Genomic DNA, 24,771 nt, shown 5'->3' with positions numbered 1-24,771 from the left:
CCAAAATGCTGCGCAATTACACGACTAAAAATCTTTAAATCAGCAGGGTGTCTATCTGAAAGGACATTTAATCGCTCTGGCATTGTTCCCACTGAATTCTGGGACAAAACAATTCGAGGGTCTTTCAAGAATCTTTTGAGGCTCAGCAGTCATTTTGCCTGGGATGTAAAACACAATTTTGTCACCAGGGCAACCACCACAAAAATATTTATAAGCTACTAGTGTCACATGAGAGAATATGAGAGGATTGCACATATAGTGATGTGTTCAGAAATGTGACTGAGAAGGGAGGTTGACAAATACAACGAAGGGCACCATTCATTTCTCGAAATTCCGTTTTCCACTGCAGAGTCCTACTGTAACGAGTACCAACTCCTGTGGTTACAAAACTGCAGTTCCGACTTGGTACACGAGGAATTCGCATGGACAGCAACATAAGAATGCGAAAAAGATTCAAAATCAGGTGTTTTCAAGGACTGTGGAAAGTTTTAGGGTCTTCCAAACCTCGAAAAAGGCATTTTCAAATTCCAGGGTATTCAAGGGTTTGAACCAAGTGCTCCCTTTGAGGCATCGCGCACATTTGCCAGTGGTCGCCTCCACATTGTGGGCAGCTATTATGAGGGGCATTTTAGACATTGCCAGGGCTAGTGCAGTATGAGCAGGGGAATGAGACCCTCACCCATGTTGTTAAAGGGACCATGAAATAATTTTCGAGAATTCCGAGTACTCTGCAGGAAACCGTTCTCATGATCCCTTAGTTACTATCATCTAACGCCTGCTTGCTTTAGGAGAAGCTTGCTTTAGATCACTGTCGCGCGACTCGCGGGTGAAAAGCACGTGCTATCTTTTGAATCATCTCGTGTGTTTGGGCAGCATTCGCCAAAAACGGATACACAAAAGCGTTACAACCGACCTCTTTCATTGACAGTAACGGAAAATGAACAGTCACTGTCTGTTTTCTTGCCTCAATTTTTATTTTGGTTTAATTCGTTTGATACGAAGTTCGGATGATACAAATTTTTTCCGCTACCCCATGAGATTCGTATCATCGAGATTCTACTGTATTTTGAAGTTTGCTCGCAAATGCCCATCCGCGAGTCGGCAACATATTTCTGTGTATGATGTCACGGCCACTTCGCCTCCGAGGCGGGCCGTAGCAGCTGCCATTCACGCCCGTGGTATATATAGAATATTTTTGCTATTTGAATGATTTTCAACTTCATATTTCCCAGAGTGAATGCTTTAGTACAGGGGAACATATTAAAAACGATTGTGGCCTCGTCAAATATTGTTTCATGTTCCCTTTAACAAGGGGGGTACCGTGTGAAATGGGAGACAAGTGCCTGAAACAGAGGAAGAAGGCTAGGAGGTGAAACTTGGCTTTCTCCTGCGACCACAGAAAGTACGAGGAGCATGCTTCAGCTCACAGCGGCATCTGTTGCACGAGAATGCAAATCTGATGAAGCTCGCACTTGATGCTGTCGCTTGGATGGCGCCCTAAGCGCTGCCATTGGCCCGCTGCCTCAGCAGTTTGCGTTTGCGGGCAGCTCGGTTTCTCTTGAACAAAGTCGATGATGGCAAAGCACTTTCAAATAAATAAATGATTGGAAACAGATTTATGGCCAAGCACATTTCTTATGCTAGTCCACGTAGTACTGCCTTTGAAGGCAGACGCCAATGCTGCTAATTTTGGTTGCAGTCTACACAAGCCGTGAAAAGTGCGATTACACTATGTTATAACTAGGGCTCCGCATTTTCCATGTTTATTTGTGGGTGGATTCGGCGTATGTTTTTCAACGTTTATTGATTTTCGAGAAATCTGAGTTTTTCGATGTTTTTCCTTGCGTGTACAGTGAGATTACAGTGTAATTACAGTGCCGTGCGTGTCTAACGCAGCCTTAACAAAAACAACCAATGCGAATTACCAGTTTTACGAAGTACCAGTTCGAGTTCTATAAGTGCTGCAAGAAATGACCGGAAAGCGTTTGCTCACATTGTTCGTTACGAGGATTCTTCGGATTCACGTAGCACCGCGATTGCACGTGCTCCGATATGCGCGCCGCACCTCTTCCACAGCCCACAGTAACTGTCGCGCGACAATACTTGCATACGACAACATCTTCCTTGCTCAAGGGTTCAAAATCTTGATTTTCGTAAACATTGTCCGAGGCCCTCTTCCTTCTTCAGGGTGTCTACCAAACTGCAGCCTTCAAATTCCCTGACTTTTCCAGGTTTTCACTGACTATTTCAAGCGAATTCCCTGACAAAAACAAAAGGGAACTTGGTGCCTGCTCATACGTTTTGATACCAGACCCAACATAAAACAGACCATTTATTAAGTATTAGTGAGGCTACCCTACTTTTCTGCATCAGAGCTTGTCATACCGGTGAACTGCTACTCGCAGTAACGTTGCTGCGGCATCGCCTCTCAACGACTGGTCGGCACTCGCAATTCACCGCGCATCATCACGGCACTTGTCTGCGATTTTCCCTGACTTCAGCTGCTTTTTTGCCAAATTCCCTGACAATTCCCTGACTTTTCCAGTCACATCAAAATTCCCTGACTATTCCCTGTTTTCCAGGTTGGTAGACACCCTGTTTTTCGTCCCATCATGGGTGCCTTGGAAAGACAGGACTGCCGTACGTGAAAAGTGGAGGTGTGTGTACTAAAGCATGTACTGTCGTAACCTCTCCACTAAACAACTGAAGGCCAGTGACCGAGATCCTACTTGACGTCACGTCCCTAAAAGGTTCACAAGCGCGGTAGGGCACCTACGATGGCAGAAGAATGAGATTCCGACGAGCGCACCCGATCCGGGACAACAGGATTGACCCTGGAACACTCAATGTGGTCGCAGGTCATCCAACCGTAGCAAATATCGAGAAAAGAAGCGTAATAAAGGAAAGCCTGCTTGGCATGTTGGAATCTTAAACTGGGCATGCGCAGCAATTTGTCTGTTATGGTCTCCGGAATGTTCCTCTGCATTTGACAATTTTTTTCGATTAAAACCGAATTAGGGAAAAATTAGCCGGCGTATGTTTTTCGATGCTTTTCGATTAAAACCGAAAACGCGGAACCCTAGTTATAACACGATTATGGCACTTGACACGTCAATAGGAGCAGAATGGCGTGCGGATGGCAGACTTGGGCATATGTAACTGCTGCATATTTAAATTGCCATTACACCGTCACTCCCAAATGTGCTTCCGTCCGTGATTTTAAGCCTCTTGTTGTTGCACAGAACATACATATGCACGCCATGTGTCTTATATCTACGGCCCGAAGTTTTCGGGAAATATTTTTTTCTAAATTCGGGAGGTAAAAATCAGGTAAGTAAACGTGTGCACTAAATTCGTGCGATGTTTTCCTAGAAAAAATCTACGCAACAAGTATTTTGTAGAGCTGCGCGGTTGGGTGAGTGAGAGAACCACTTGTCTTGCAAAGTGTGATGGATGCCTCCTGCATGGTTGATATCTCAACCGAAAGGGGAGAGAGAGAGATATTATGGGTTTAATGGCACAAAGGCAACAAAGGCCATAGAGCGCCAAACTATGGTGAGCGTGTGGGAGATGATTATGGGAGAGATGATGTGAGAGAGAGAATGTGGTAGTTAAAAGCTATCTACAGGTATGAGCGATGAGATGGTACAGGATAAGAGAGAGAGGAGGATGACGATAACAAGTGAGTGTGGCAGTTAAAAGCTATCTACAACTGTGAGCGATGAGGTGATCCAGGATGAGAGATTTACATGAGGAGTTGGGTGACAAAGGCTAAAAGCGGAGCAATGTTGAACATCTACTTCGGACATCTACACTAAGAACTTTGGAGGATCTGTTGATGTGTTCAGTCCGTTGCGGGGGGGAAACGTGTGGCTGTGTGACGTGTAGCTTGTTATTTTCTTCCATGTCCCACTTCTGCTGCCATTGTGTGTAGACAGCTCTCTTTAACACACTGGCAGTATGTCTTGGTAGGGTAGTCCTAGAGCTGACTCCTCTTGTGCCAACGCTCGCCGAGCCTCACGGTCGGCTCGTTCGTTCCCCAGGATCCCAGTGTGGCTGGGGACCCAGCAGAGACAGAATGAAAAGGCTCGGGAACAAAGTTGAGTCGCAAGCGCCCGTACTCGCTTGACGAGGTGATTCTTGCTGTCAGAGCATGAGCGCACGCACAGAGCTTAGCGAATCGGACTACATTACTGAATTTTGAAGGTCATTTCGTTGAATGTGCTGCAGAGCCAGGAGAGTCGCGTAAAGCTCTGCAGTGAAAACTGTGGCGTTCATGTTCAGGCGTGCCATCATAATAGAATCACCTTCAAGGGCAACGGCCGCCACACCATTGCTTACTTTGGTCCCATCAGTGTAGATAGCATGGTGGTTTCCGAAGTCATGGTGAATCTCCAGGAATTCCTGGAGAATGACAGTGTGTGCAGTGGATTGTTTGTCAAACTGTGTCATTTTTAAGTTAGATTGTATTAGGTGTCTCTGCCAAGGGGCAGCATCGAGGACTGCCTGCTGCAGGGGAACGCCAAAGGGACTGAATCCCACACGGGAACTCGCCGCCTGCACGCAAAGCAGAAACGAGGGTACAACAGAGGGCTTTGCAAGGAAGAGTTGCTCCAGAATGGGGTTCATACTACAGTGTAAAACTGGGTCATCGCCCTGGCATCTGTACTTTAGCGCAGCCTTCACATGTTCAAATTGTCTCAGTCTCTCGAGCGACCATTCATTGCCCTCAACATACAAACTCTTCACAGGGGACGTCTGGAAGGCACCGGTGGCGATTCGGATGCCTTCGTGGTGGATGGGGTCCAACACCTTCAATGCCGAAGGCCGCGCCTAGCCATACACGACACTCCCGTACTCCATTACCGATCGCACAACCGAGTCGTAGACCCGCAACAGTGTGACTTTGTCGGCTCCCCACGATCGATGGGATAAAACTTTGAGTATGTTGGAGGACTTCAGGCACTTGTGTTTTATATAGTTTATGTGTGGCACAAAAGACAACTTCTTGTCAAACACCACCCCCGGAAATTTTTGCTCATCACAAACTGGTAGTGTGTTGCCACCGAGGAGCAGCGAGGGCTCGGCAAATGTGCCTCTCCTCCTCGTAAAAACAACACACGCTGTCTTTTGCGCGGAAAACTTGAAGCCGTTTTCATCAGCCCACTTAGGGATTGCCTGCGTTTTTCACATAGGAACGTTTTCTTCATGAACATTTTCTGGTGATGAATCCTGTGACGTAATACAACACCGCGTCAGCAACTTTGGCATTGTTGTGCTCATTTTGCTCAATATCATGACATTCACACTCTTCTGTTTCTATCAGGCCTTCCATTTTTGTTTTCAGCTCTTCCATGTAACTTTCCTCATGATCCGTATTCTTCAAGATTTCTTATAATCCAGAAAAATTGAGCACTGGTCCCTCCTCTCGTACCCCGCAGTACTCAACTTTGGTGCCCTGAGCAAGCTGTACAGTGCGAGCATCCGATAGAGCCGAAGAAATGTCGGCATGTCAGGATGATAATTTTCACAGGCAGCTTGTCGGGTTTTTCCAAAGAATCGTTCAAGGGCATCTTGGTTGCATTTGGCAATCAGAATACAAGTGTAATGACATTCGTTCAAGAGATACTCGATCAGGACTAAAGTAGAGAGCATTATTACCCGAAGATTGCTGTTGACGGAGCAAGAAACACATCCTTAGTTATTACTCCAGAGTGGAGATCCCACTCCCAGTCATCAATCCATTGCAGTGACCCTCTCATGACAGAAAGATCCAAGCTACCACCACAAACTCCTTCACCTTCATGCCACCTGTTCATGGCATCAAACAAGATTGTTCACCATTTCTGAGAATGATATCGTCCCCATAGTGTTGCACTTGTTTAGAACCTTCCTCTCAGTATAGCACTTGATTCCGGCTGCCATTGAACGGCTGAACCTTCGTGCTGCGAGCATAGTGTAGTGTTATCACATCAGCTGTTCAATCTTGTTGCATTCCCCTCTTTCCGCTTGATATCGTTTGTCACGTGCCTGACCTTGACATGTGTACCCAAGCAGCACAATGTACTGAAAGTCGAGTGCAATAAGGGTGGACGGTATGTGTCTTATCAATGGTCTTTAGTTTCACAAGTCTGTTCAAGGCCTTCCACCTACCCGTCCACCCCTATTGCACCCGACTTTCAGTACATTGTGCTGCTTGGGTATCGTGGGTTGCTACTTGAAGAGCGCAGCGGCGAAATAAAGCTTCTTTCCTCCGCTCCAGAACCTGTTGTTATCCTGTTGCTCAGCTTAGCAACAGCACATAACACGAGAGCGAGTTTTACGTGCATTAAATCCAAACTTGATGGACTCATATGGTGGTGCATTATCTTCAGGCATACCTTCGAGGCACCAGCATTTTTGCTGTCTTCTTTATATACAGCATCATAAAATGACTGCTGCACCCACTCCACTTTCCACTCACTTTCAAGAGACGCTGTTTTAGTAGTCTGTTTCTAATGCATTTAAAAAAGATGTGGAACGTCGGAAAGAACATCCACCTTCCTCTGCCCATTCATTGGGTGCTCAAAAAGTATTTGGTCGCACAAAGTTTCCCATCAATGCCAAATCCAGTCCACATTTTTCTGTTAGTGCTGGCCTCGTCACATACAATGCTGTCCACTACTGGGCCTGCATTTTCCAGATGTACTATTGCTTGTAGCACTAACTGACTGAGAATGGGAAATTGGGACTTGGAAATCTTACGACTACCTGTTAGCGTCATTTATTTTTTTGTGCCTTGTGGACATGTAGTGTGTTATTCAATCCTTTGCACAATGAGCATTGTGTTTCTGCAACGTCAATAAGAGGGCACCTCTTGTGCCATCAAAGTCCAGTCCTGTCGAAGGAGGCACATTCCAGTTGGATGTCAGGAAATGCTTCCTGTGAAGTACCACCAGAACAGACAGGTTTGTTGTGAAACGTGTCAAGCACGCCCATGAAGACTGGTACCTCCTGAATTTGGCTGTGAGCCTGTAAAACTGTGACCTCATGCTCCAGCACATATTGTTTCAATTTCAAGCTTACAAGACTTATCTTCACCTCCAGGCTCTTGTTAAAAAAAGTGGCGATGTTGCTGACACCTTCCTCAGTTCAATGAAACAAACATTTTCGAATCCATCCATGCGAATCTCCTGACGACACCATGCTTGACTAGACAACATGGCTGGCATTGCTTCTGTGAATCTATAAAGCAAGAATGCCTCACTATCAAGTGAGGCATTCTTGCTTCACACCACACATTTGCAAATGCACGTCTAAGGCACAAGGAAGGAAAGTGGTGCTTTCTTTAACATATGACACATCGGTCTCAGCGATACTTTCATTTCCATGCAGAGGCAAAGCATATTCCACAGGCTTGGGAATCTCACATATCGAGGAAGCCATCTGACACTCTGTCACTTGTATCCTCCTGCCAGCATCACTGATATTGTCGGGCTGGCCGTCACAATTTTCCAGACTCCCTCGGTATATGGGTGGCTTTTTGGTGGTTTCCTTCTTTTCTTCAGGGAAGACAAGAAAGGTGGGCATCCTGGGAAGATACAAGGCACAGCTTCTGGAAGTAGCACAGGCCGCCTCTTCGGAATGTCTACTATAACCTCCCCTCTGAGTTCACCATAGTACCACCTCCATTTGATCGAGTCATCTCCAAAATGTTTCTCGCAAACATAGTTGGCAGACGTAAGCTGTTCATCTGCACAGGAATTGCCTTAGCCAACACCCGCAAACGTTGTGCATCCCTGGGAGCCCTACAGCTGAACACCTTGGCTTTGTATGACCAGTACCCACTGCTGCAGTTGGGAACAATACATCTGTGTCCCATCCTCAACTAGGCACATTCGAAGGAATTAAAAGTGCATGTAACAGCAGCGCTTGTAGTCTAGCTTTTCTAATTTTTAGCCAAACTTAGAATTTCGAAGAAGAGAGCACAAAGAAGGAACATGCAGAATAGCGAAACAGTGTTTTCTTTTTTGAAATGCTCTCAAAAGCAAAAGTGTGACCAAAATGAATGAGGTGACTCAATAAAAGCGGAACAACGAGAAACGCTTCTGCTGATCATGCTCCCAACGTCGGAACTGCTTCTCGTGGATTGCACAGAACAAGAAATCCTATGTAACTGGCATGTCTATTGTAAGGACAAACATTATTCATGTTCATCAGTTTGTTTCCATTCATAGAAGCTGCTGTACGACAGACGAAGAACACAGCTTTTCCCATAGCTTTCCATATAAAAGTGCAAAACAAGATGACAGCACCGCAACATGAAACATGTATGCACATATATAATTAGAGCCTGAAGTTTTCGGGAAATATTTTTTTCTAAATTCGGGGGGTAAAAATCGGGTAAAAAAACGTGTGCACTAAATTCATGCGAATTCGGGTGAAAAAACTTCCATTGCGCTAAAATCGGGGAGAAATAGGGCTCCGTTATTCAAACTAACTGTAGCGATTTGGTACAAACAGTGATGTAACTACATTTTTCTGCCAAACAAGTAAGTTGGTGCATTCCTACAGACATCCCAGAGAGGGCAATTTGCCTGGTAAAAATCGGGTTTCACCCTAAAAAGGCAACCTTCAATTCGGGGTGCAAATTCGGGGAAGAATCGGGTAAAACCCTAAAACTTCAGCCTCTATATATAATAGGTGCCCCAGAGGGTGTCCATTGAGAGGGACTCTACATGTGTAGCATTATTTTATCCACCAGGATGTTTTTGTGAGACGAACAGCACAGCCAGCTGAATTATGAGTGAAATGTCACATTCCACAAAGGCACAATGTGTATATCACACGCAGTAGGATGGTTTCATAAAAAAAGCACAGATATAGGTTCAGGATGAAAAATTCAGGAAAAATAACCTGTTTTTATGAATACGATGCACTACATGTAAGTATAAATGATCACTTCATCTATAAGTCAAGTAGGCTTTGGAGAAAAGTGAATAGACTCCAATTCCTCCCCAAATTGCGTTCATCCAAGTAGATTCTAATTCCGAAAAACTTGTTCAACTAAATTAAAGTTAAAGCTTTACCAACACCCAAGCAACAATGAAAGTGTGGCAACTGCACAAAAAGTTAATGAATGCCAGACATGGATCTACACGTTGCCGATAGCATGTCAGTTGTGCTACTAAAAACATCGTAACCAGGGTTTCTTGTGAGATGGGGAACCTTGAGCTTGAGGAAGATGCATCAAAACAGACAGAGGACAGAGAGGTCATGAGCTTGTCTTGTCTGGTTCTCTGCCCTTTGTCCGTTTTAACACATGTTCCTCAAGCTCAAGCCCATCTCACAGTTGCACCAGCTCGCCGTTTTTTTAGTGTTGCATTCATATGGTTTCTTGTTTTCGGTGATAATATTTTCCAAGGTATTACTAGGCAGGGCAAACATAGGTGACCAAGAGAAATTATTCCGTTATTTCAATGTTATAAGCCAATTCAAACTCTTAATTTGGTTGCGCACTAATTCGCCGGCGTTTCGAAAGGTCTCAAAACTTACAATGGCTCAAAAGAGGAAACCTAATCATAACTCGCAGGGATTTTCCTCAGCATGCTAGAATTTTGCTCAGATAGCATGGAAGCATGTTTATCCTTTCCACAATCTCTCATTTAGACTGCTGTCTGTACTTTTGCTTGTGTGTTGATGAGTTCAATTATCAAAGAGTGGCACTTATAGGTATCATGTTGTGCATTTTTAAGACGGTAGGAGTGAATTGAGAGCTGTGAGAGAGAATACAGAGTACCTTACCTTCACTGGGTCTTTTAGATGCAAACGATCTTGAAATAGAACCAAGTCCGATATCAGCTTCTTTGAAACATCGTTGATTTCTTTGCTTAGCAGATGGTCACAATACCTACAAAGGAAGCCAGTCAATGCTCTAACACATAATAGAACACACGTTACATCCAAAACACCTAAAGATGGATCCAATAAGATTAATGTAAGTAAGACACGCTCTCACACAGCCAATTCAAGCAGCTTGGATTTACCTTTAGAAGCATACACATTAGGAGAACAAAGTTACAACAAAGTTGAACAAAGTTGAAAATTTAAAAAGGAAGATGCTAGGCATGACAACACTACCTTATGAACAAGCCATGTTGAATAAGTTTGCAACTTCATTGACCCAGCATTTTGGAATTCAACAGACGTGTTTTACAATGAAGTCGTTTTATATCTATCTCCACGTTCAGATCCTGCACGTTCTATTGGAACATAGAAGCCATTGACCACATTCTGAAGGAACTACTCCATGAAAAGCCACAAAGAACTTGAAAGGACTTCAAAGCATTTGGCATTGCATGCCATCATCCACATTAGCTGCTTGCAAACGAAACAAATATTCCCGTGACAATCAATAAACGATCATAACGATAATAAACGATCAATTTTAGTCTCCCAGAACATGATTTAAACATAGACGAAAATATAATCATTTTAAAGTCTGGTTTTACAAATGACCGCATAATAAGGAATGAGCCACGCTGTGCGGCCTCGGGTCCAACAGTTAGATTACCGTAACCCAATTGTCTGCATCCTCAAAAGGGCTTTTGTGAAGTCCTTGGAATCACATAAAGGGGCAATAAACAGGTATACGAGGCGCACTTTTTAAAATGCATCGTGATAGGTTGCCAACAGTGAATGTTTTCAAAGAACTGTTGTCAGAAAAAAAGGAAATCACCCTCATGCCCTGCACTGTGATCTCCTGGCGACAATAGCGACATGTCATTTTGACGTTGCATTTAGAACGTGTGATGCTTATACATAGATTTTGATGTAATATCGAGAAGTGAGGTCAATTCTAATCATATTCCCACTTGTGAAATCAGAGATAGCCAGTTCAAATTGTACCAAAAACCAACAATATTCTATTTCACGTGCACACTATGTTTCCGGTGCTGCAATGCTCCGTGAGGTCACTGATGTTCCAGTAACCCGTTCCTTCGCAAGCTGCTGCTTGTCTCAGTGGGCTCTGTCATTGGCTAAGAGAGTGAAATCTAGCCTACCTCCAGCACCTAGAATTCAGTGCTACTATACGTTGGAACATGGTGACGTGACCTGGTTACCTATTGTGATCCCCCTACATACACACCTGCTCGCAGGATGGAATATCCAACCCTTAAGCTATGTAATTCACAAACACATTAAAAAGCAGAGGTCATGACACAGATGCCTGTGGAATCAGGACAATGAGATCAAAAACCGATGATAAGCAACCACGTATGCGCACAACATTCTTCCTGTTACTGAGAGAAGAAGAACCCCAGGCACACACATCTCGAGGGTTACATAGTTACAAATTACAACAGTTAGTTACCCAAAGTTACATAGCTTTTGCAAGAGAAGTAAGTGACTAATAATGTCAAATGCTTCAGATAAATCAAAATAGACAGCCTCTATTTGCTGTTGATTAGATAAGCATTCACCAACAAAATGCAGAAACGTAACCAGGTTAGTTTCAATAGAACAGCTGGTTACAAAAACGTGCTGTTCGACAGACAGTTTTGAACGAAAGAAAGAGCACAGATGCTTATAGATCACCTTCTCAAACATTTTAGAAAGGCAAGATAGGAGAGATATAGGCCTATAGTTGGTGATGTCAACAGCTGTCCCTGATTTAAGAATGAGCACAATAATGGAGGTCTTCCAACAATCAGGAAAATGACATTCATGTAGAGACCAGTTGAAACTCTAGCTAACGTTGGCGCAAAAATCTAACCACATCTTCGAACCTGCACGCTGCACAATGGCGATGAAAGTGAATAGTACAACAGCTACAAAGTGATGCACAAAACTTTCGAGGTTGTGTTCATCTACAAATGCGTAGCCACGCATTTGCTAACCGAAACTGAAACTGGTACACAGTTGTCTCCATTAAAGCACGCCCCTTCAATAGCAAGCAAAACCACAGTACGCTACCTGCGAAATATTGTCTCGTCTCCAGCACAGCACTTGATCGTCAGTAAACTGTGAACATTTGCATGAGGCCTTACATTCTACAGGGTTAGCCTAGCAAACATTACATTTTGATTGCACTGTAAAAATAGAAGACTGGGTTTGGCTCACCCCCAACTTTGCAGACTGATAGCCATTTGTCCTAAATTTCATTGGAATTTTTTGTAAGCGCTATGGTCGTGTAGAAAGAAAAGTAAAAACCAAGCAGAATCTCACCCCATGAAGTTTCAAAGGCCTACCCCACACAAACATCCCAATTTCTTCTTGTGTCGGCTTCACATTCACGTCATTTCACGTAGGCTCTGCCTAGAATGGTGTGACATGCCCATTTTGACGTTATGCCCCAATCCTCTTGTTCTTTATGTTGGTGCCACCTGTGTGGTGAAATGAAAACGAAGCACACACGGGAGAAAATGGCAGCTTTTGAGTGAGATGGGCCATAGAATGTGCACAGAGCAAGATTTTGCTTCATTTTTAATTTTTTTTCGACAGGACCATAAAGCTCACAAAAAATTCCAACAGAAGTTCAGATAAATGGCTACCAGTCTGCAAAGTTTTGGTTTTGCTAAACCTCGTCTTCTATTTTGATGATGCGAACGAAGTGTGTAACATATGCTATACTAACCCTGTAGTTAACAGCTCCATCCGCCATGCCACAGCATCCCTGACAATTCCTTGTTTTCCAGGTTTTCCAGGTTGGTAGACACCCTGACAGCTGAGACCATGCTTGCTTCTAAGACTTAATTGTTTTTATTCATCCTTTATCAGGTTACCGTCTCGTGCACGAAAGTCTTGTTTACCATGTGTAAATAAATAAGTTGTTCCTACCGTTTAATATTACTCTTTGATTGACTCACCACCGGCAACTTGACATCGCCTATTTATTCTGCCTTCGTATCATCCTTTATCCTAAGCCTTTATCCTATGATGTGATATTTGATTCAATATTCGAAGGGCCATTTTGCAGATACCCATAATCGAATATTTCAATATTCACGCACTTCTCATTTATGTGTATTGTCACCATACCCTACAGCTGTTACAAACACAGAAGTAACCCAGGGGGTCCCTACAACATAATAAAAGAGAGAGAGAGATATTATGTGTTTAATGGCACAAAGGCAACAAAGGCCAAAGAGCACATAATAAGAGACGAAAACATTAATCATTGCGATACACACTAATCCTTCATAGAAGACAAAACTTTTAATCAACAGCTTCATCCCTTTGTACAAAATAAGCTACAGTATTTTAAGTCATTCGCTAACCAAAGGTAATCTGCTAGTTATGGTAAATATTGGCAACATGATCACATAGTCATCCTATGGTGTGTGGAGTTCCTTGGCACATCACCCAAAAAAGAGGGACGTTAAATAATGGATGCTGTGTCCGTGTGTAGCTGTCTCATGACATAGAAACTAAAAATCTGGAATTATTATTACTACTAATTGAAGTATACTTACTCCCTAAAATTCTTGGAGTGAAGTGTGTACCTCTGCCGGCCATGAGATGTCAACTTGTCTTCCACAATGCTCTCTTCTAAGGCTGCAGAATTCTCTATGAGCTGTTGTCTCAATGTGGCTGCCTGTTTCATTTTTCCTATGAGCTGTTTTCGCTGTTCTCGTTCCTTGAGAATTATCTGCAAATTAATGTGCACATTAAACACACGCATACAGTCTCTAAAGTGTGAACTGTGGGAAACATGTTAATATTCCATTTATTCTAGGCACAATAAAATAAATGAGGTATATTGTTCCACAAAAATATGACCATGATGAGGGGACTTTTAATGTAGCAAAAGCTGCTATGAATGAAAACCATTACGAAAAGCAAAATGGTTGCACCAAAAGTGTTACGATGAACAAGGCGTGACTTCAAAGTTGATGGAAAAGTATAAAAACACTGTACAAAATTAAGCCACCAGAGAAACTGTACAGATGTCAATTTCATAAAAACAGCAACATGCCATTTTGGCAATGTTCTGACAAACAAACAAAAGATCAAGAAGGAACACAACACAATTAGATGAGGTGATTCACCGAGCATGTTAAAAATTATGGATGTGCCAACCGAATCCGCGAATTCACTAATCCTCGAATCCTAGGCAGGGATTCGAGATTCGTGAGTCCGAATCCCAGTGCCCAAAACAGCCAATCGAATCATTCGAATCGACCAACCACGGTTGTTTGTTTCTTTTTCAAATTGGCGCCTCTGGAGTCCGCCAAAAGCCTCATTGGCCGACGGGTGTTTTCTTGTTTGTTTGTTTACATTGCTCTGGACTGAAAGAGTTCAGGCAGGAACTGTTACATTACAAGTTTAAAAGTAACCTGGTTTTGCTTGTGATGTTGCTTAGTTTTATGAAAATAATTCAGACTCGAGAATTTAGGCATTTCTTGCAGTCGAAGAACAACACTGTAAATATATTATGTTTAAGAAGAACTATATGGGTATATTTTCTCCTCAAACTGAAGCATTATTTGTTTTTCGTTAAACGAAGGTATCATATTCTGCTTTAAAACACTTTTTACTAGAAGTGTTTTTCCTTTTCTTGGCTTTTTAAAATCTTTTTAAAAAAGGATTCGAAAGATTCGAGATTCGTAAGATTTGTGGATTCGTAGAACCTTCCTCAGATTCGGATTCGCATTCGGAAAATTTTGGATTCGTCCCATCTCTATTAAAAATTGTATTAAAAAGTCAATTTAGCCCAAAATTATGGTGTCCACAGTATTTGCCTTCATTCAACGTTTGTCACAAAATTCTATCAACTCTCTGGTGCAACAAACTGAATTTCCTGAATTGAACTCTGTAATTTCCCAGAAGCAGAACCCACATGTTGGATTTATCTAATTCTGTTACAAACTATATTCCATTACAATGGCAATAACTGAAAAAAAAGAAGAAAAGTTCAAAATTCATCATCTCAAGATGTGTAGCATGGTAGTAGCAGCATGGTTATCATGGTACATGCCAGTTGTCTGAAACAACAGTGAGAAGCAGAAAGGAATAGGAGGGTGACTGTTTTCCCCACCAGCACTTCTTACATTAACTTGACAAAGAACTGTCAACAGATTAATATCACTTTTTCTGGCTATTACCATTGTAGCAGGGAATGCATTTTGTAATTAGATGGGGTAAATCCAGCATGTGCCTAATGTTCCTGTCAAAAAAAGAAGAAAGAGAGAAAGCCATGATCACTTGGCTGATCTCAGAGTTCAGTTCAGAAAATTCAATTTGTTACAAGAAAAACTTGATCATAGTGGTCATAAGTGGTCAAAGTTTGCTGAACATAAATATTGTTGGCCTTATAATTCTCAGATAGTAGGTGGATTTTTTTAATAGAAATCTTTTAACAGCCTGTATGCATACAAGGTGTCTGCACTAACTGCAGAGATAGGTTTTTAAATAGGGAAAAGACTTTTGTCAATTACAATAAAATGACAATATTCTTCGATATAGTATTCTTCGTTAATAGCAAATTCAGCTGGTCGTTGTAGTTCTGAAAAAGTTGCACTGGCTTGAGTATGCATGCCAGACGGCTGCCTCAATTGTGTGCATCGCGTTTCATTGGTCCTTCTGTTTGCTCTCAGTTCATTTGTAGGCTGAACCCACACTGGTACACTATGCAGTGCGCTGCACGAAAACGACCAGCTGAATTCGCTATAAGTGTACTACCTTATGGCCACACTAATGACTCCCTGGTTCACTGTCCTCATAATCCTGTCTGATGAACTTTTTAATTCTGAAAGAAATCTGAAGTGTGGCACTACAAGAACGTCTGTTCCCTTTGGTGCATCCCTCACTTTTTTTTTTTTTAAGAATCAAGCCAATACAGTGCGATGACAGATTTGGAGGCCATTTTAGTCGTTCCAGAAGAAATACACTTTTCCCTTGCCCTTAAATGTGACGAAGAACAAGAGATTTTTCTCCCTCACATTTTGTTAGAAATGTATATGCAGTGCGACCTGGTTCTTGTATAGGACGGCGCTGGAACAATGGGATGAACGAGGCTCTCAAGCTTAAAACATTTATTGCGCACGCTTGTTGTTAAGACACTGATGCGCGTAACAGGGAGGATGAGCGCTTGGGTGGATGATTAATTAATAATTGGGTGTTTACGTCGCGAGACAACTGAGATCATGAGCGACGCCACAGCGGTCGGTCTGTGGATTGCTTTTGCCCACCTGAGGGTTCTTTAACGTGCGATGAAAGCTCATCACTAGGGCCCGGATTTGTAGGCATTTGCCTGAAAACGCCTATAAATGCCTAAATGAGACATTTTCAGGCTTATTTGCCTTTTTGCCAGCTTTGTCCCGTAACTGCCTTTTTTCCGCTTGTTGTGTTTCGTAACTGCCTTTTTTGGCCCACGCGGGAAACCTGCAGGCGTGAGTCACACTACAGTCGCATAACAAAAGCAAAAGGAATGCATTAGCTCGATTTCCGTGCCCTCTTGACTCATCGCCTGACTCAGAGCACGCGACCTTTATAGGCCGAAAGAGTGACCTACTAGTTTTGGACTGCAGTTACATTGTCACGTACAGGACAATTGCCCCCTTTTGGTAGCCTCTCTCAAGGCACGGGTCGCCCAAAAAGAGGCTACCAAGACGACCTGTCATTGGACTGTTCACCTCACTGCTATGCGAGGTTATCTTGTCTTTTGGTAGTCCAAAGTAGTGTGGTCCAGACATAGTCATTGCGACGATCAGCGGTCATCGGAATTCCAGCGTCAAACCGAGCATGCCGAAGGGAAAAGCAGCACCAGCAGTCTGTTGCAGACGGTGGATTGCCGAATTCGGCGAGGTATTTTCAACAGACGGAACCATACTCTTCTGTACGGCATGTGAAACTGCAGTCGCCAGTGAGAAGCGGTATCATGTTGTTCAACACGTCGCCACCCAGAAGCACATTTCGAGTGTCAACAAGAAGAAGGTCGCAACTCCACAACTCCTGGCTGATGCGTTCAATGGACGGTCAAAAGGTAACGAATTCTCCAAGGATCTGTGCACAGCGTTTTTGTCCGCAGATATACCCTTGTGGAAACTAACGAACGGCGATCTCCGGTGCTTCTTGGAGAAGTATACGAAGGAACGCGTACCCGACGAGTCAACGCTGCGGAAAAGATACGTGAAAGAGTGCTACGAAGAGACCCTGACTAAAATCAGGACCAAGATTGGCGACAACTACGTGTGGGTGTCCGTGGATGAAAGCACCGATGCCAGCGGACGCTATGTGGCAAATTTCGTCGTGGGAGCGTTGAAGCAGGATGAAGCATCTCGCCCAATCATACTGAACACTGAGGCCCTAGAGAAAGTGAATCATTCAACTATCGCCCGTTTTTTTACGGCCTCTCTGGAACTTCTCTGGCCCAGAAAAATACAGTACGAAAAGGTTCTTCTCTTCGTGAGTGACGGTGCTTCCTACATGTGTAAAGCTGGGAAAGGACTCAAAGTGCTGTACTCAAAGATGATTCACGTCACGTGTGTCGTTCATGCCATGCACCGCGTTGCTGAAGTCATTCGCTATTCCTTCCCTGAAGTGGACGCACTAATTTCCAACACGAAGAAGGTTTTTTTGAAGGCTCCATCCAGAGTTGCGGCTTTCCGAGAGTTTGCACCGAGTATTCCACTGCCACCGCAACCGGTTCTTACACGATGGGGTACATGGCTAAGTGCGGCCATGTACTATACTGAGCACTTTCGCGCTGTGAAAGCGGTTCTGCAGAAGCTTCCAGACGATGCTGTATCCGTAAGTGCAGCGAGAGAACTCTTCAGCAACCCAGAAATTGAGATGGACCTGGCTTACATTAGTGCCCACTTTAGCTCGCTTACAGCTAGTATGACGAAGTTGGAGACAATAGGACTTCCCCTAACCGAAGCATTTAAAACCCTACAGCATGTGCGCACGGCGCTTCGCGGACTGGAAGGGAAGGGGTCCACAGCCGCTGCAAAGATGGAATTGTTGATTGGAAAGAATTCGGGGCTCTCAACAATGTTCCAGATTGGGATGATCCTGAGAGGGGAGGAAGCAGATCTTGAAGCTGAAGAGCTGAGCCTACGGGAAATATTTTCTTTCAAGTTCGCGCCTGTGACATCCTGTGACGTCGAGCGAAGTTTCTCGAGATACAAGGCACTCCTGCGGGCGAACAGGATGAGCTTTAAGTTTGAGAATTTAAAGATGTCACTTATTGTCTCTTGTTACTGCGGAAATGTATAGAAAAATGAACAGATATGCAAATAAACGGTTTTAATTTATCTTGCCTATATTTGCCTATTTTGTGATTTTTAGGGCCTAGATGCCTGCCTATTTCGTACTTTTTTAGCGCCTATAATTCCGGGCCCTACTCATCCACACACCCCGTATTTAACGTCCCTCGCGGAAGACAACGTGTCTAAGCAACTTGTACCCTGCCACCAAGTTACTGGCGTCCTCGGCCGGGTTTGAACCCGCGATCTCGGGATCAGAAGGCGAACACGCTACCGACTGAGCCACCGAGGCCGGTCCTTGGGTGGATGAGTGCATGCTTGAGTGGATGAATGCGTGCTTGGGTGGATGAGTGCGTGCTTGGGTGGATGAGTGCTTGGGTGCTTGAGTGATTGCTGATTGCGTTGAGTCGTCGCTGGATGCGTTCAGTGATGCACCAAGGCGCATCACTGAACGACCCTGGCGCACATGCGCACCAGGGTCGATCGTTTACCAGCATCCCTTCTGTACAAGGGCGGCTCTCACTCGTATCGATCAAGAATGGTAATTGTCAGGCGACAGATTTGGAAGTTTGAATTCGTCTGACACAGACATAATCAGTTCACTTCATTGTGTAGATGCGCCTTGAAACTAATCGCTTCTTTACTAGTTTGAACCGCACCGGCTTTCAACAAACATAACAAAATACAGTTAACGTTTCGGGTCCCATTCGGGTCCCATCATCAGAATGACGCTGTCCTGGTCGTCACCGGGTATTTACTAATCGCTTCTTAAGACGTCACCGTGAACCAGTGCGTAGTAGAGCTGGTGTCGCTTCGTCAACGTTCTAGCAGCTCCTCTAGCATGTCGCGAGCCATTCCATTACTTCAAAAATGCATTGTCCTAGGCCCATAACCTCTTAAAAATGTGCTTGCATCGCGATTAGGTCCTAGTATGGAATGAAGCTTGAACAACGGGGGTAAACGAGGCTCTCAAGCTTCAAACATTTAATGCATGCACTCGTCGTGCTCGAGCAGTTAAGACACTGATATGTGTAACATAGGAAAAGATACCCACACTCCCACTGGTGGCAGCACATTACAACAAGAGCAAATCTGTTAAAGCGAATCTTGTGAACAAGACCAGACAACTTAATAACAGTCATAGCAGTAGAGGCAGCTGCTTTGTGATGTATGCACCAACAACTTTAGAAAAAAAAACAAAAAAACTTGTCTTTGAAACATGCTTTGGTCCTTTCCCAGTTGTGTCTGTGGACAACTGATAATGGTTCCCTGGGCTTGTACAGAAGGGAAAAATATGCAAAATATCAACTGGCGTTAGGCAGCCCAATATACATGCCAAATAATTTATCCAGAGACGTTTATGAGGAGATTCTGGCCATTCATGATTTTTCGCCAGCCAGAGATGTGGAGCCACCATAACGTCAGAGCCGTCATCGCTGCGCCCACATGGCCGGGATGAAAGGCGTGCTGCGGCAGCACAGAGAGATTACCTCTCCTTCAAAGTGGCGGACTGAGAGATTTCAAGGCGATAGCTCTGAACCAATATGGTGGCGTTGGTGCCACCCATCGTGCGATGTCAAATGGTGCACTTTGAGAGAGGCTCCTCCCAATGGTCAACCTCTCCTAATAAGCAGCTCCTATCCATCTATCCTACTGTTCAAAACCTCAAGCAGGCAAGGTTTCAGCAGACATTAAAGGACCCTCAGGTAGGCAGAATTAATCTGTGAGCCAATAAATGTGGTGTTGCTCATGGTCGTACTGTCACGTGACATAAAACTGCAAGTTATTAAGCTTGTTTGACGGACATTTTCCTAATTCTTACTATGTATCTCTAATAGGGTTTCGTTGCTCAATTTAATTTTCCCGGCTTCTAATAGATCCTTCCAGAGTGGTTATTACTATGTATTGCAATGTCATCATTCTCACAGCCCCACCTTTTTCATGACAGACAGCTTCTTTTTCCGTGGTAGCTCTCGTTCCTTGCCTCGTTTTCGAAGAGGTGCTGAGGAATCCAGGATGTTTGCTGAGCCTTTCACAATCTGCACAAGGAGAGGCACTTTGAGATTGGTTCAGCACGGAAACATTTCATACGATGGAGTCTCCAGCGTAAAATTTGGACTCCAGCAAAAAATGCTAACGTGATTTTATGAAGAATTTCAGCGTTTCAATGAAATGCCACAAAACGAAATGTATAGGATGTCAATCCATAGACTTACCACTTCTTTCTGCACCTTCTGCAATGTGCAAATACTGTTCAATCATCAAATTTGGCAAAAGTACTCGCATTTTAGCTGTACATCACTAGTAATAGTCCGCTATTAATAACTCACAAATATAAATGGAGGCATGTTCTGGGACAGAGTGTTAGAAGTAAGAGACAGAGGCACGAATAGTAGTTCAGTTAAGTTTCAGGCGTAGTGAAACAATGACAGTGCTGCAATAAATTGTGGACAGTTACCTACTTTGGGTTTGATATTTTCTAATTGGAATAGGACTTGACACAAAACTGCCAATTTCCACGTGATCATACCCACCCTGTCTTAAAATGGGTATGACCCAGATCTTGAGGCTGCATAGGCCACTACTGACACAAAAAGCGAGCACTCAGTTTTTTTTAAGTTTGCACAACTGTAAACGAAATTTCATCACTGACGGGGGCATACCTCTTTCTTGGTGCTTCCAGAGAAGAGATTTTCCTTGCCCTTGAGCTTCTTACACTGTTTCTGAGGGATAAGATACAAGGCATTGTCCTCATCTTTGAGTCACAAAGGAAAGTCATACCTCTTGTGGTAGGATGACACTGCTTATCTGCATGCTGATAGGTACTTTATGCATGGGAGTGGGAGCATTTCCAAGAGCAACTAATTTTCGTAGTCTTGCGTGCTGTGCTGCAATTACAGAAAATGAGTGTTGCGGTTCATCATCTTTGGAACAACAAGGTTCGCCCTTCAAATAAATGTGGTTGGCACAAATCTGCATTGCAGTTAGAAGCAATGCTCGGCAGTGCCAACAGTTTTGTTGGAACAATTGGAAAGTCAGATTTTTTGGGCAGCTACTGTATATCCCCTGCGAAGCCATTATGAAGGAACATTCAAGAAGCGTGCAGTGGTGCACGATGTCTATGTATGCGCAAATCAAGCTGCTAATGTTTCATTTTGTGCACGCATTCTGCGCTCACACATTCCCCACATGGTTCATGATGCCCCAAGAAATTGCATAACCAATCAAAACTTCACGGACTTCGTTTTGCTACTGCCTGAAGGCAGAAAAACTTTATATAAAAAGTATATAAAAACTATATAAAAATATCCAAAAAGTTAATTCACCGGAAACCAGAAACCCCAGGTACAATGTATGCATCGTGTAATTAACACAATATCTTAACACAATATCAACACATTTCAGTCCTCTTCAATGTCAAAACCAGTTGAAAGCCAGGGACGAAAAACAGAGGTAGACTCCATGCACTATTGCAGTCGGCTGGTGTATTGGCAGGGCAACAGATGCCCTCAAAAAGAGCTGGTCTAGGAAAGGCGATCTCAGCTCTGTCATGTCTTTACGAAGTCTAGCAGCAAACTCCATCAAAACAGAATATCAACAAATTCTCCGCAATAATTTAACGATATTTTACGGTACCGTATAAACTAGACGATATGTAAGTTTTTTTTTTAACACTACCCTCGTCTCATGCGCTGGTCGATGGGTGACATTTTCTCCTTCGTTTTCTCTTCAGAAAATTGGACCAACTTGTACACTGCTGGACAAAAGTTTACGGAACACGCTCCGGTGCATTCCTACCTCAGAGTGACATGCTAGCAGTGAATGGGGCCGTACAGACTTACAGACACATACCTAGGAAACCAAGTCACCTGTTTGCAAGTCCATACTTAACCATTCACTGCTAGTGTGTAACCCTGAGGAGCGTATTCCGTAACCTTTTGTCCAGCACTGTACGCAGGATCAACCTACAATTTGGTTTACAGTGAAACCCGCGTATAACGATATTAACGGTAATCGCGAATTCCACCGTTATACGGGGTACATCGTTAAACGAGGGCTGACCTAAATAGCGCATCCTCGAAAAGTCCCCCCCCCCCCCCCCCCCCCCCCCCCCGCGTGTAGCAACAGAAAAAGGAACAGGTGCTAAAGAAAACGCGAAGCTGTGCGACATCCCACTGGCTTGGGAACACAGTGACCGGAACTCATGGAGGGCACCAGGGAACATATCGGGACCACTTCTGGCAATATTACACGTCACCGCTCCGTAAGTCGGCTTCACCTAACGCCTGCTTGCTTTAGGAGAAGCTCGCTATGGAACACTGTCGCGTGCCTCGGGGGTGAAATGCACGTGCTTTACCTTTTGAGTCATCTCGCGAATTAGAGCAGCATTGGTCAAATACGGTGACATAAAAGCGTTACCACTGACCTCTTTCACCAACAGTATTGGAAAATGAATTTTTATTTTGGTTTAATTTTTTTCATACGAATTTCGGATTATGCTATTTTTTTCCGCTACCCCGTGAGATTCGTATAATCGAGATTCTACTGTATCTCTATCGAGGTTACGCGCACAGGACAGTGCCCGACATTGTTATACGAGTACTTGGAGCCGTGGCCTCCATCGTTGTATGACTGTCGTTTCCCCATAGAAACAATGTATGTTGTGACGATAAAATCATCAACCATCGTTTTACGAGGGATATCGTTATACGAGATATCGTTATCCGCAGGTTTTACTGTATACAGTACGTTATAAAATTTTCAAGTAGATGACATTGCATTTCTTGGGGAATCTTCGATGGAAGCATTGAAAATAGGTACATACAACATTTCCCAGAGTCTGAAGAGCCCAGATGTAAAATGAAGATGGCGACACTGGACACGAGTTTTCTATATCTGTTTCTCAGACTCATGCTACACTGACCAGTATCACACTGACATACTTGTGCCCTTTTAGCTTGTCCTTCACACCTCTCTTACTATATTACCGTCAACCCTCGATTTATGAACACCCTCGGTTCCCCGAAAAATCGTTCATATATCGAGGGATTCATAAATAGAAAATTCCGTTAAGTGAGTACTATCGAGCAAATGGAACAGTATTTCCGAGTTGGGTTGGGTGTTTATAATGCAATATATTGTGTAATTTTGCTTTTGACCATGCCTTCTGTTCTATCAATCTCACAAAGCACAGATGTTAGCGCATTCGCGCTCTGTTATCATACAATACTAAATAGTTTAATTTTGCTTTTGACCATGCCTTCTGCTGTGTCAATCTTGGAAAGAAGAGATCCCAGCATATTCGCACTCAACTGGTCTCGGATTTCCTCTGGGGTTTTTAACCTACCTTTATTAATCTCTGGGTGACAGCGGACGCCTTATTTATCAATTGAAGTCAGGAACACTTCTGCAAATACCCGTTTGTTGTTCGTATTTCGAGGGGTTAAGAACCGAGGGTGCAATACCCCGAAAACGTTTTGTCTGTTCATGCGTCATTCGTAAGACCACGAATAATCCCTTTGAAGGTTTTTGTTGGCCTCGGAACGATCCGTTCATAAATTGGGGGCAAAAACGCTGGGCAACTCCTAGTTGGTTCCCAGAAATTCCATTCATTATTCGAATATCGAGGTTCACAAAACGAGGGAAAAATGCATGTAAAAAGTTTGGTTCCACGTGCTAGTGTTCATAAAACGAGGGAATTTATAAATCGGCCGATAAATCGAGGGTTGGCTGTATAGATCACGAGACATGGTTACAGCACATGCTTTATGATTATGTTGTCTTTCACAGTGAAAACAATGATGGGATGTTACTGTTACGAAGTTGTTGTGAAAGCTCCTTGTACAAAGCGAAAACGGGAAAAATGGCTACCACACACACGCTATTTTTTGTTAGTCTAATGTAGTTGTACATAAGTACAGCGACTGGGGGTGCTTAGGCCCCCTCCCTGAAAAGCAGTTGACAAGTGGTACATGTGGGGTTTTTCTTCTTGGTCAGCTCATAAGAATTTGCCAATGCTCAACAGACTGGATCATCACTGGCTCAGAACCAGTCAGCCTGTGCCTCTCTTTTCTCATTACATCACAAGCCCCACACAAAGGTCCCAGCCACCTCTGAAGAAAATTCCTCACTACGCTACGGGTGAAGACAGACCAATTACAGGAATAAGCAAATGCACAGCTTCTGGTACCTCGAGACTTAGCTGCAGTAAACACTAAAATGATCCCTTGCAAACACCATCTTAAAGTAGATCTAATGAGCCAATAAAGTTGAACTGTAAATGAAATCACCAGGCTACTCAAAATCATATACCGTAATTTCACGCGTATAAGCCGCACCGCAGATAAGCCGCAGGACGCGTTTTTTGGGACGTTTTGAAAATTTTCTGGCAAATAAGCCGCACCCGCAGATAAGCCGCGGGGCAATACGAGACGACTGATTTTTCTGCGACAAAGGAGACCATAGAGAAGTCCATAAACCCTGTGGTCCATACTCCGGGATCGGCACAGTGTACAACAGAGGAGATCAGTTCTGGAGTTCTACCAAGATCGGATTGTGCCCTTGTCGGGTGTTTTTCGTG

The 24,771-nt window shown here is 43.6% G+C and overlaps 1 protein-coding gene across 5 annotated transcripts in view; it reads right to left on the bottom strand.

Moving 5' to 3' along the window:
• Window positions 1–24,771, bottom strand: part of LOC135371623 (uncharacterized) — a 46,910-nt gene that overhangs the window by 13,528 nt on the left and 8,611 nt on the right. For 2 of the 5 annotated variants that reach the window (XM_064605610.1, XM_064605611.1), the window contains exons 7-13: window positions 20,973–21,079; window positions 20,855–20,914; window positions 20,408–20,425; window positions 20,126–20,230; window positions 13,455–13,630; window positions 12,617–12,730; window positions 9,784–9,889 (exon numbers count right to left, since the gene is read on the bottom strand). In XM_064605610.1, the coding sequence (XP_064461680.1) occupies window positions 9,784–9,889; window positions 12,617–12,730; window positions 13,455–13,630; window positions 20,126–20,230; window positions 20,408–20,425; window positions 20,855–20,914; window positions 20,973–21,079 (686 nt within the window). The remainder of the gene's footprint in view (window positions 1–9,783; window positions 9,890–12,616; window positions 12,731–13,454; window positions 13,631–20,125; window positions 20,231–20,407; window positions 20,426–20,854; window positions 20,915–20,972; window positions 21,080–24,771) is intronic. The other 3 variants (XM_064605612.1, XM_064605613.1, XM_064605614.1) reach the window with 3 other exon arrangements.

The sequence above is a fragment of the Ornithodoros turicata genome, unplaced genomic scaffold, assembly GCF_037126465.1.
Source record: "Ornithodoros turicata isolate Travis unplaced genomic scaffold, ASM3712646v1 Chromosome12, whole genome shotgun sequence".
NCBI lineage: Eukaryota > Metazoa > Arthropoda > Arachnida > Ixodida > Argasidae > Ornithodoros > Ornithodoros turicata.
This window is presented reverse-complemented; position numbering and strand designations above follow the sequence as displayed.